This window comes from Rhamphochromis sp. 'chilingali', assembly GCF_963969265.1.
Source record: "Rhamphochromis sp. 'chilingali' genome assembly, chromosome: 1".
Lineage (NCBI taxonomy): Eukaryota > Metazoa > Chordata > Actinopteri > Cichliformes > Cichlidae > Rhamphochromis > Rhamphochromis sp. 'chilingali'.
The window spans coordinates 65705331-65717067 of record NC_137929.1 but is presented as its reverse complement, the minus strand read 5'-3'; the positions used below and the strand labels follow the sequence as shown (position 1 = coordinate 65717067).

The 11737-nt window shown below is 43.2% G+C and overlaps 1 protein-coding gene across 1 annotated transcript; it reads right to left on the bottom strand.

Moving 5' to 3' along the window:
• Positions 1 to 5991: 5991 nt before the first annotated feature.
• LOC308405308 (E3 ubiquitin-protein ligase TRIM39-like) lies at positions 5992 to 11534 on the bottom strand. The gene is made up of 3 exons (XM_080895850.1): positions 11360 to 11534; positions 11205 to 11257; positions 5992 to 9154 (listed from the first exon to the last, which is right to left on the bottom strand). Exons 2-3 carry the CDS (start codon positions 11238 to 11240, stop codon positions 7988 to 7990), a joined length of 1203 nt encoding a protein of 400 aa, XP_080751976.1. The 5' UTR covers positions 11241 to 11257; positions 11360 to 11534; the 3' UTR covers positions 5992 to 7987.
• Between the last annotated feature and the right edge of the window lie 203 nt (positions 11535 to 11737).

Below are 11737 nucleotides of genomic sequence, written 5' to 3'. Positions count from 1 at the left end.
ATTTACTAAATGTGACTATAACATTTCCATGGTGACGAAGCACCATCATAACAACGAAAAAGAAACCCACACAGTTATACCTGAAGTTATGTCGCTGAGTAACTAAGAGAGTGGTCACTGTCAGTAACTACAACTCTCCACATAAGATAATACTGACATTAGGACACATTCACTGCAGCGTTTCACCACTACTGTTAGTCAGTGCGATAATGATGCTTTACATGTGAACTGTGGAGATCAGGGAAATATTTTACTGCTACTATTCATAACATCATCATTACCATTACATTAAATATCATTTCATCAAAGCATTTATTTAATAGATCACACATGTTCTTAGTTAAGATTGTTACACCTATCACAGAGAGCTTCTGTCTGGTAAAAGGTTAGAAGCGCCGACGGGCGGAGTGAGGCTGAGTGCGTTGGAGGTTGAGACACACACACACACAAACAGTAGTTAGATTCATGTTTAGGTAAGAGTTCAAATAATAGTTTGCAAAAGCTTGTGACTGCCCGCTATCACCGGCTTTAAAGGGTTAACAAAGTTCAAAAGCATCAATACAGTGCTATGATTGGATTGAATTATTGAGACTAACATGCTGAGCTACAGAGATATTTGTCCCGGATGTAACAGTGTTTATATGGTATTATTCCACTTTCCAACAAATCTCAGTGTAATTGGGAAACAGCGGCTTCCTCTTGGTGTGGCCGATTAGGTGAGGCTGGCTGCAGTAATCGCTGCCAGTCTCCTGTAGCCATACCAGAGGTTAGTTGTGTTGTTCCACACATAACATAGTTAAGCATTATAGATACATAAAACTTGTTTGAGCAACTGACGGGCACAGATTGTAATAAGTGCTCAGTGGACACGTCCAACACCAGTTTTATATATTTTTCATTTGTTTAATATCGTGTAAAACTGTATGCTGAAGCAGAATGGGATATGTTGCCGTATTGTGCTGTGTGAAATTGTGTGTCATGAGCCATTTGCACTGATCGAACACCATTATGTTTCCAAATAGTATATGAAATGCATATACTATTATATATTGTACATATATTTATTTGTCTCAGATTTAGCCATTCTTATATTTTGCTTTTTTTACGTTATTGTGTTTTGCACAACTCTGTTGCTTGTGAAGCTCGCACACAAGAATTTCACTCACATGTACTGTACCAATGTACCTGCACATGAGATGTGACAATAAAAGTGATTTGATTTGATTCAGGAAATGAATTAGCAACAATCAACCTGAGTCTCCTAGTCTTCTTAAAAACACAACACAATGCAGCGCAAAGGAGCCTGTTTGGGACGAACTGTTACAGCAGGGTGAAGCAGATGGTTACAAAAACTTGTATAATAAGTAGAAAACAACAGACTGAGAATTGCTAGATAATATTAATGTAGCAAGGTTAGAAAAGAAAATCTCTTTCAAGGGGAAGGAGAAGATGCAGACGAGGTCAGACATGGATGAAGTGCAGAAGAAGATCCAGTCAGGAGATGGCAGGACCGGTTGCATGTTTCCCAGAAAAGAGTCATAATAGTATTTGTTTTTGTTGTGGTATTATACTGTATTGCCCACTTACAGGGTCATCCTGTTTGTGAAGCAGATCGCTGATTCACATTGAGGTCCAGCATGCTGGAACTTCTAATTTCAACTGCTGAAATGAATTAAATCTTTTAAAAGGTAGTCATTGTCCTGTACTTCCCAAGAGAAAGAAAAAACAAAGAACACTAACAGAGGTCAGGTTGCCCAGGTGTTTGGCCTGGTCTATCAGAGCTCCTGAGGGCAGCTGTGGATCATCCAGCAGGGGGCAGTCTTGTAGCTATTGGAATATGAATGCGAGTGAATGTTAGATAACCAGCATTTATATAGAAATAAAAGCTTAGAAAAAGTGCGTGTGTGAATGGGTGAATTAGGCAAGTTGTCCAGGTGTCTTCCCTGCTCACCCTGATACGAAGAAATCTGAGTAGTCTCGCGGGTCAAATCGTATCAGTCACACCTACTATGGCAGCTCCCCTGTTGATCATGGCACTTGGTTTTTTATCTGACGTGGTTTCAGAGGCTGGACAGCAGGCCCCAAAGATAGATATTACTTGGAAACACTAAAGCAACCTATTTGGATTAATATAGATTAATATTCATATTCATATATATGATGTTTCATAAAAGGTTAAAAAAGGAATGTTCAATATTTAGACTTTTTTGTCTAGAAGATTACAGGGAGTGCAGAATTATTAGGCAAATGAGTATTTTGTCCACACCATCCTCTTCATGCATGTTGTCTTACTCCAAGCTGTATAGGCTCGAAAGCCTACTACCAATTAAGCATATTAGGTGATGTGCCTCTCTGTAATGAGAAGGGGTGTGGTCTAATGACATTAACACCCTATATCAGGTGTGCATAATTATTAGGCAACGTACTTTCCTTTGGCAAAATGGGTCAAAAGAAGGACTTGACAGGCTCAGAAAAGTCAAAAATAGTTAGATATCTTGCAGAGGGATGCAGCAGTCTCAAAATTGCAAAGCTTCTGAAGCGTGATCATCGAACAATCAAGTGTTTCATTCAAAATAGTCAACAGGGTCGCAAGAAGCGCAAAATAACTGCCCATGAACTGAGAAAAGTCAAGCATGCAGCTGCCAAGATGCCACTTGCCACCAGTTTGGCCATATTTCAGAGCTGCAACATCACTGGAGTGCCCAAAAGCAGAAGGTGTGCAATACTCAGAGACATGGCCAAGGTAAGAAAGGCTGAAAGACGACCACCACTGAACAAGACACACAAGCTGAAACGTCAAGACTGGGCCAAGAAATATCTCAAGACTGGTTTTTCTAAGGTTTTATGGACTGATGAAATGAGAGTGAGTCTTGATGGGCCAGATGGTAAAGGGCAGAGAGCTCCAGTCCGACTCAGACACCAGCAAGGTGGAGGTGGAGTACTGGATTGGGCTGGTATCATCAAAGATGAGCTTGTGGGGCCTTTTCGGGTTGAGGATGGAGTCAAGCTCAGCTCCCAGTCCTACTGCCAGTTTCTGGAAGACACCTTCTTCAAGCAGTGGTACAGGAAGAAGAATTTATTATTCTAATAGCTCTTTTTTGCAGTTTAAATATTGAATCCAAATATGTTTTGTATGTGGCACGGTTCTGGGTCAGTTTCGACCCAGTATCTTGAGTTTTGATTGATTAGTTTATTTTTGAATGCCGACTCCAAGGAGGAAGCGACGTGCGCGGCACCGGCGCGGCACACCACAGCCGGACTTCAGGATGTCAAAACAGCCGGCTGTGGTGGGTGAAACAGACACTCTTTCTGTTCCTTCTGACCCAGATACTAGGTCTATTTCTTCTGGAGCTATTTTTTGTGTCTCCTCTAAAAATAATAAGGATTTCTCTGTCTCACCTATGACCATTGCTCCTAAGACTGCCTTTGTTGAGCCGACTTTTCGTGTTAATGACTATGTTCACGCTGTTGTTCCCATGCCCGGAGTAGCTGAGCCTAGCACTACGAACATAGGGAATTTAAGTGTCAGGGAAGCTTTCTTGTCTCCGTCAGTCCCTTCAGGGAAAGCAATAAACCTTTCTGAAACTGTTTTTTCTGGCCATATTGTCCCATCCTCACTTTCACCCCAGTCGCCCTCAGTTCAGTCAGCAGCCCAGCTGCCCTCAGTTCAGTCAGCAGCCCAGCTGCCCTCAGTTCAGTCAGACACTCCACAATTTATTACACCTCCACTACAACAGTCTCCGCTACTGGTAGGTCAGTCTGTAGCCACTTCGCTGCCTATAGCTCTGTTGCCACCAGTTCAGCTGTCTGCCCACTCATTTGCCCAGCCACCATCCTCACCTTCTCATTCAAAGCAGGAAACACACTTCAACACAATATCTGCTGGTTATCTTAAGCTGGCCATCTCAGAGACAGTTGCCTCCCCAGAGGCAGTCAGTCACCAGCCAACTCTGGACCCCTAGAGGTCAAGACGCCAGCGCCAGCAGCTCACCCGGAGAACTCACCAGAACGGTCTCGGCTCTCAGCACCCCCTGAGAGATCAAGTGAGTTCACCCGTCCGCCTCCGTCCTCTGCTGAGTGTATTGGGGAACACTTGCAGCCCTCCGAGGACTGCATCCCACTATTGCTGCCTGAGTCAAGCCACTGTGCTGCTCAGCCCCAGCCAGTGTCCACACTGCCAGGGGTCTCCGTACCTGCTGCTTCAGTGTCTGTCTCCACTGGAGGGCCCGAGGAGCCCGTCCAGTCTCAAGCCACATTAGCTGGGGGTTCAGGTGAACCCAGCCAGCATCCTGCCTCATCGGCTGGAGGGCCTGAGGAGCCCGTCCAGCTTCAAGCCACGTCTGCTGGAGGGCCTGAGTCGCCCGTCCAGCTTCAAGCCACGTCTGCTGGAGGGCCCGAGCCGCCCGTCCAGCTTCAAGCCACGTCTGCTGGAAGGCCCGAGCCGCCCGTCAAGCTTCAAGCCACGTCTGCTGGAGGGCCCGAGCCGCCCGTCCAGCCTCAAGTGTCGTCTGCTGGTGGGCCCGAGCCGCCCGTCCAGCTTCAAGCCAAGTCAGCTGTTGGGTCCGAGCCACCCGTCCAGCTTCAAGCCAAGTCAGCTGGTGGGTCCGAGTCGCCCGTCCAGCTTCAAGCCAAGTCATCTGGTGGGTCCGAGGAGCCCACCCAGCACCACGCCTCGTCTGCTGGGGGTCCTGAAGGACCCAGCAAGCACATCCTCACATCTGCTGACGGTCCGGGGAAGTTTGTTCAGCCACCACCTGCTGAATCAGCCCCTGTGATTTCTACACCTGTGCCTTCATCCACGCCTGGTCCAGCCTCCGTGCCTTCGTCTGGTCCTGCCTCGTCGGGTCCAGCCTCCGTGCCTTCGTCTGGTCCTGCCTCGTCTGGTCCTGTGGTTGCCACACCGCCGTCAGAGCCAGCTCGACCTGTTCCGCTTCGCCTCTGCCGGCCGTTTTCCAGGCCTCTAAGTTGGCATCATGGCCTTCGGGGACGGCCTCCGGAAAGAGTTCGACGCCACCGCTGGCATCGCGGCCGACCTCCGGACTTGCTTAGTGGCCGCCACTGCCTTCCGAGTGGTCGGCCTCCTGATTGGTTTTGCCTGCGCCGCCGCCGTGTGCACGGTCGGCCCCCAGAACTGTTTGCCCGTCGCCGCCGTTGCTGTGTGCACGGCCGGCCCCCAGAACTGTCTTGGTCCTTGTGTTGTCGACCCCCGGGTCGACCCCCTGAACTTTTCTTGGACTCTTGTTGAGCTCTAGTTTTGTTTTTGATCTGTTTTCCTGTGTTCATGGACTGTTTTCTTGTGTTTTTGGACTCTTGTGCCCCTTGTTTTTGGTTTCATCCACAGCCGTTGCAATATTTTCAATAGATTCCATCACAGCTAGAGATGTTGAGTGATTTCTTCTGAACGATGAATGAATGATCATTCAATAAATCATATTTATCAATAAAAGAATCTAGTTTGTTTGTAAATAGCTTTTCAAGAATCTTTGAAAGGTCCAAAGTATGGATGCCTATCTCCCCACACCACACTCCCGGTGATGCCGTGAGACGTCGGTGTGTTGGTGGTTCTTGGTGGTGAGCGTTCAAGTATGCACACAGGTGTACAAACGGGTGTTCACAGACACAAACTACACCTTTCATGGATGCTACCTCAAGGCACATTGTGTGCTGTCGATCTTGTGTGATGCACAATAACATTTAATATTTAGTATTTACTGTTATTTACACTTAGCTAGACTATTGTAATTATGTTGTTTTCTTTTGCTTGTTTTCTCTTATTTTTTTTTCCTCTCTCAACAGCTGATCCTGAGCTGTGTGTCAATATGGCAAGGCCATAATAATCTACTTGGTAGAGCAAATCCAGTGGGTGCCTTCAGACAGCAATTGTAATGGTTACAGAACCACACCGGACCAACAACAAAAGAAAGTCTTTCTGTTCATAATATATAAGTATTTTTTTATTTAAAAATTTGTAAAATGAAATATATACCACAATTAAAAGAAAAAACACTTTTTATCTATATATCGTAATCCTTACATGTTTTTAAAAAGCGCAACAGAAGCAAACTGAATATTTACATTTACAAAAACAAAATGTCCCTTTTTCAGATGGTAAAACAAATTAATCTGAATAATTAACAAAAATGAATTATTCTTATTGGTTATCTGTTCAGGCATGGAGGATTATTGGATAATATGTATACCCATATAACTATATACACTACATATTTATCTGCATTGAAAATATATACTGTAACTTACTCGTAGACCCTTCTTCACCATTGTTTATTTAGGTGGTACAGTAACAGGGCCGTTAATGCCACTGAAAGTTCTCCTGAATAACTCGCTCTCCATCTCTCAATACTCACTCAGTCTCTTTCATGCACCACAACCAAAACAGTAACATTATAACAGAAATACTGAACCCATCACGATAAAATCACCTTAAGGATAATTTTAATGCTTTACAATCATACACAAAAACACTATAAACCCACACTGGGATATTTTATATATGAGGATAGAGCTGGGCGATAGAACAATAACGATATGTATTGCGATATAACTTTTTCTCGATAGAAAAATTAAACTATTGCGATAGACCTCGCCGCTCTTGTCCTCTTAAAAAAAAAAAGAAAAAAAAGAACAGCCAATCCAAATTAAGTAGCGCAGAGCCGAACCAATCACAGCCGCAGCGTCACGTCACGTGACTTGTTACGTACAGCACAAGTGCCAAGCCGCACATGTGTATTTGTTTGGGAAGCAGCCAGCCACCATACCGCCCGGGTAAGGAGGAAATGAGTGTGCCGACTAGAAAAATCAACCGAGCGTGACCGAAGGTTACCGAAGAGAAAACAGATGATGGTTCCAATGCCGGAGAGATTGTTGAACGGAAGAGCCACAGAAGTTCCGTAGTGTGAAGGTATTTCGGCTATTTCAAGTCTGACAAAAAAAAAAAGAGTAGCGTTCACTGTAAATTGTGCCGAAAGCAAGTCTGGAAATAGTCTCTGACTGGAAGCGCTAATTCGTCATTCGGCTTTTGTCAGACTAAAGTAACTGTTAAAACTGTTTGAAAAGCTCAGCTATACAACAAGGAGAGATTGAGAATTTCCTTTTAGTTCTCAGTTTATTTGATATTGACAAAAGTTAGTCAGTTTTGTCTGTTCTTCTGTAAAACAAACTAAGATTTATTTTTAGAATTAATATTTTGTTTCTAAGTGGAATTGACAATTTAGTAGTCTGTTTCGTTTGTTCTATTTTGAAACTTAAACGCTTTAGCGGCTGCCTTTTGTGTAGTTTGCAATATTTGCCTTTATCTGAAAAAGTCTCATGTTCCTTAAGTACATCTACCCTGTTGAACTTATTATGGGAAATAAATATTTAAATAAAAACAAGCTGCTGATTATTTCACATTTTACTTGTGAGCAACGGCACATTTAAATCTTACAAATATAGTTATTTGGCTTATATCGTGATATATATCGTTATCACCTGAAATGAAAAAAAAACATATCGTGATATGAAAAAATCTTATATCGCCCAGCTCTATATGAGGATCACCATAATATATGTATAATAAAAGATTATGCTGACTGCCTGTTGTAAGATTTAATATTTAGTATTTATGTGCGATGTTTGACCGTGTCTTGACCTATTATGATAAGCCAAAGCAAAGGGTTTCTGTCTGTCTCTGTGTTCCTTTGCTGCTTGTGCTAAAGGCTGTACACCCCAGGTGGTTTTGCTTTGTTCGCTTTCTGCTGTATGTATGTTCTTGCTGTTCATATGATGCAGTGAATAAACTCTGTTTCAAGAATTCTAATCTTCTCCAGAGAATCTTTCTGAGTGCATTGATTTTAATTGGATCTTAAAAGCAATCCCGCTCGAAAGCTGTGCAGTCTTACAATTCATCACAATTGTATTATTACAATTTGTCAGTGAGAGTACAAATACAACTTAATAAGAGGAAACAACATTAGAAATGTAATCATCCTCATTTCACCTGCTCCACTGACACTGACACCGTCAATGGCAACACCTTCACTTCTTCACGACTGCGAATGTATGGAAACAACTTCTCAGTAAAAGTGTCTCTGAAGGTGTGAATGTGTTTGTTAATATCAGGACCAGAGAACGACAATTTTCCACTGTTCCAGTTCAGATTCACTCTGATCCTCTGGAGCTTCTTTTGTACTACGATAGCAGTGAGAGGAGCTGATGGTGAGTGTGCGTAGTATTTATCTTCACATAATTTTATCTTCCATAATCCAGCACATAACTCTTTCTTCTTCTCCACAGACTTTGCCAACACACCCAGTTCCCACCCTGTACTGTCTCCAACTTCGACATCCCAGCTGTGAGTCCCTGAGTTAAAGCCCTCAGAGCCCAGGACAGAGTAGAACAAATGAATCCTTTCTGGATTATCAGGAAGCTGCTGCCTCTCTCCTCCTCTCACACTGGTCAGATCTTCAGACAGGATGAGGTTTGGATGAACAGTGTTTGGGTCCAGGATGAGAGGAGTGTAGGAGACCATGTATTTCATGTTCTTCCAGATGTTGAAGGTTAGGTTGCCCAGGTGTTTGGCCTGGTCTATCAGAGCTCCTGAGGGCAGCTGTGGATCATCCAGCAGGGGGCAGCGCTGGACTCTTTCCACTGCAGCCTTGTAGTTGTGCAGGAATGAGACGTCTTCAGCTCTCAGCTCCTCCTCTGTGGCTCTGACTGTGTCTGAAAGAGCTGCTATCTCTCTGCTCAGAGCCTCCATCTTCTCCTTCATCATCCCACTCTTCTGCTCCTCTTCCTCCCTTACTGCAGCAAGCCTGTCCTCCTCTTCCTCTGCAAGAAACTGGTGAAGCTTCTTAAACTGCTCCTTAATCTGCCTCTCTGTGTGTCGGGCCTGGACCTTAATGTGTTCTGCTGTTTGATCAAACTTCATTTTAGCTTCTTCATAAACCTTTAACTTCTCCTTTAAGGGCTCCAGAGTTTCCTGAAGTTCCTTCTTGTATTGTCGTGCAGGTTCATCGATGGGTCTGAATCTGTGATTGGTGTGTTTTTCTGAGGCGCAGCAGATGTGACACACTGTCTGCTGATGGTCCAGACAGAAGAGTTTGAGTTTCTCAGAGTGCAGACTGCAGTGAGCCTCTGAAGCTCTCTGATCTCTCTCCTGGAAGAATGAGGAACACATAGTAATGTAAGTTCTTAACTTTGTGCACATTTTTTGTAGAATTTCTTTTAATTGTTTATTGAATTGTTATATTCAAACACATTGCAGGGTCTACCATATATTACAAGGTAGATCCTGCAATAAAACAACAGAGAAAAATCCAACAGTCATATGACCCCTTATGTGCAAGTGCTCATGTGCAACATTGGGATGGGAAAACTCCCTTTTAATTGAAAAAAAAAAAATCAGCAAAACCAGGCTCAGGGAAGGGTCCAATTCAATTTTATTCATATAGCACCAAATCACAACAGAAGTTGTCACAGGGCACTTTATATTGTAATTTAAATCATATAATACAGATAAAAACAATTATATGAACCCTCATAAACAGGACAAAAGACATGCTGTGGAAGAGAGCCAGAGATGAATAATCATAATTCAGTGCAGAGAAATATATAAAGGAAGAAAGGTGTATTTACACAGTGTGAGGTGTGTATACACCTCAAAGATGAGAGACTCACAACATCATGAGAATGCCCCAGCAGCCTACACCTATTGCAGCACAATTGTCATGATACTGGGTCGTGTGACCCAGTGTTTGAGTTTTTATGTGTCTTTTGTATTCATTTGTGTTCTAGTTTAGCTCATCTAGTTAATTTCTAGGTTGCAGTTTAGTCCTTTGTTTCTTAGTTGTTTCTGTCATCTCGCCCTGTACTGTCTACCTGTCATGTCTGTGTTGTACTTGTTGTCAAGTTCGTGTCATGTCTATTTCTCCATGTTTCCTGTTTTACTTTGAAAGAGTCTGGTGTTCTTTGTTCATTGTATTTAGATTGCTGCCCTGCTATTGTACTGTCTCCCTGCTGCCTCGCGAGCAAGAGGCAGTAGTGATGAGTCGTTCTGCCGGCTCTTTGATGTGAACGACGCGAGCTGGCTCCTTATCCTTATCACGTGTTTTTTTTTTTTCCTTTCTCTCACCCTCTCTCTCTCTCTCTCGCACTTTTTTTCCGCTTCACTCTGCACGTGAGCCTTGTGCTTTACGCTGGGCAGAGGGGGGAGGGGCGGTAGTTACACTCAGTAGCACAGGAACAGAGCCAGAGGGAGAGAGAGAGAGAAAGAGAGCCAGGGGCAACAACGTCACATTAGGAAGGTATAGTATAAATAGTGGTTTGCAGTGTTTTGTGTTGTTTTCACTTTAAATTTGTTTAAAAGGAAAAAGCTGAAAATTTAAATAGTTAAAAGTTGAAATGTGAATAGTTGATTTTTGTATTTTATGATTTCATTATTACATTTTATGTGGAGTGAATAAATAAAAGTATATTTACGGTGGCCCCTAGAGACAAAGCACGTACAAACTTCAAATCACGTACGAACTCTGAAGCATGTACAAACTCCAAAACACGTAAAAACATGTACAAACTCCAAAACACGTAAAAACTCCAAAACACGTAAAAACTCCGAAGCACATAAAAACTCAAAACACGTACAAAAGACAACAGAACTGCTCCAGGATGCTGGGCGCAGTGTTGAGCTTTTGTTATTTTGAGGCTACACAAGCCAGCAAGTACCAACAACCTGATTTGGTGTGTGGTAGTCAGTGTTGGGTAAGTTAGTTTAAATTAGTAACTTAGTTACATTACTAGTTACTTCCATCAAAAGTAACTCAGTTACTTCAAGTTACTTGTTACTTTCAAAGTAACTAGTTACTAGGGAAAGTAACTTTGGTTTTACTCAGACTTTTCTTGTTAATGTGTTGCTAAATGGATACCCAGCAAGAGTGCCAGTCTTCTAGCTTGCTTACTTGCCACAAGTGCACTATGCCACCTACCAAAGGAAAAAATAATATGCATATTTCCATGAGAGAAATCCCACGCCTGGACCGTCGTTGACCGCTGCCATGATTCTAGCCTACTTTACAGCGTCATGTGCGCTTTTTACATCCAACACAAAAACTGCAGTCGTGGTGCTTTTGATTTATTAACAGTACTCATTTCTCTGAACATCTTTCATTACATGAAACAACAATGGGAATACTGAAGATCTCCTGACTTACCTGACAGCAGAGATCCTCCTCTGATCTGGAAGCCATTGAGTCTGTGAGTGAAGCTGAAAACAGGAGAGAGGCAGTACAGTCAGTCCTGGCTCCCCTCCCTCCTCTACCACCTTCACTGAAACTTCCTTTGAGTCGTGTTTTAATTTCAAACTCACATTCAGTGTGTGGAGCGTCAGCAGCTTGAAGCAGCAGTGTTGGAGTTTTCCACTTTTCTCTCCTGTAGCTGGACTCACTCAGAGGAAGCTGCTAGTTTGGTCTGAGCTCAGTCTGATCGTCTGTGCATCTCTCTTTACTGTGGAACAACAACAGGGTGGAGTTTCACTCGACTGTCTCTCACAGCTGCGGTTGCTTCACCCACAATGTGGGTGTGCTTAATTCCAGAGCTTAGACGTTTAACTGATAACTGCTGTAAGACAAGTTAGAACATGCAAACTTGTAGAAAGCTCAAAAATAGCATGCCATTGTTTGGTGTAGTGTTTATTCTGCACCAGCTACAATGTGGAGTTTGCTCTAGTGGGATTGTCGCATATTAA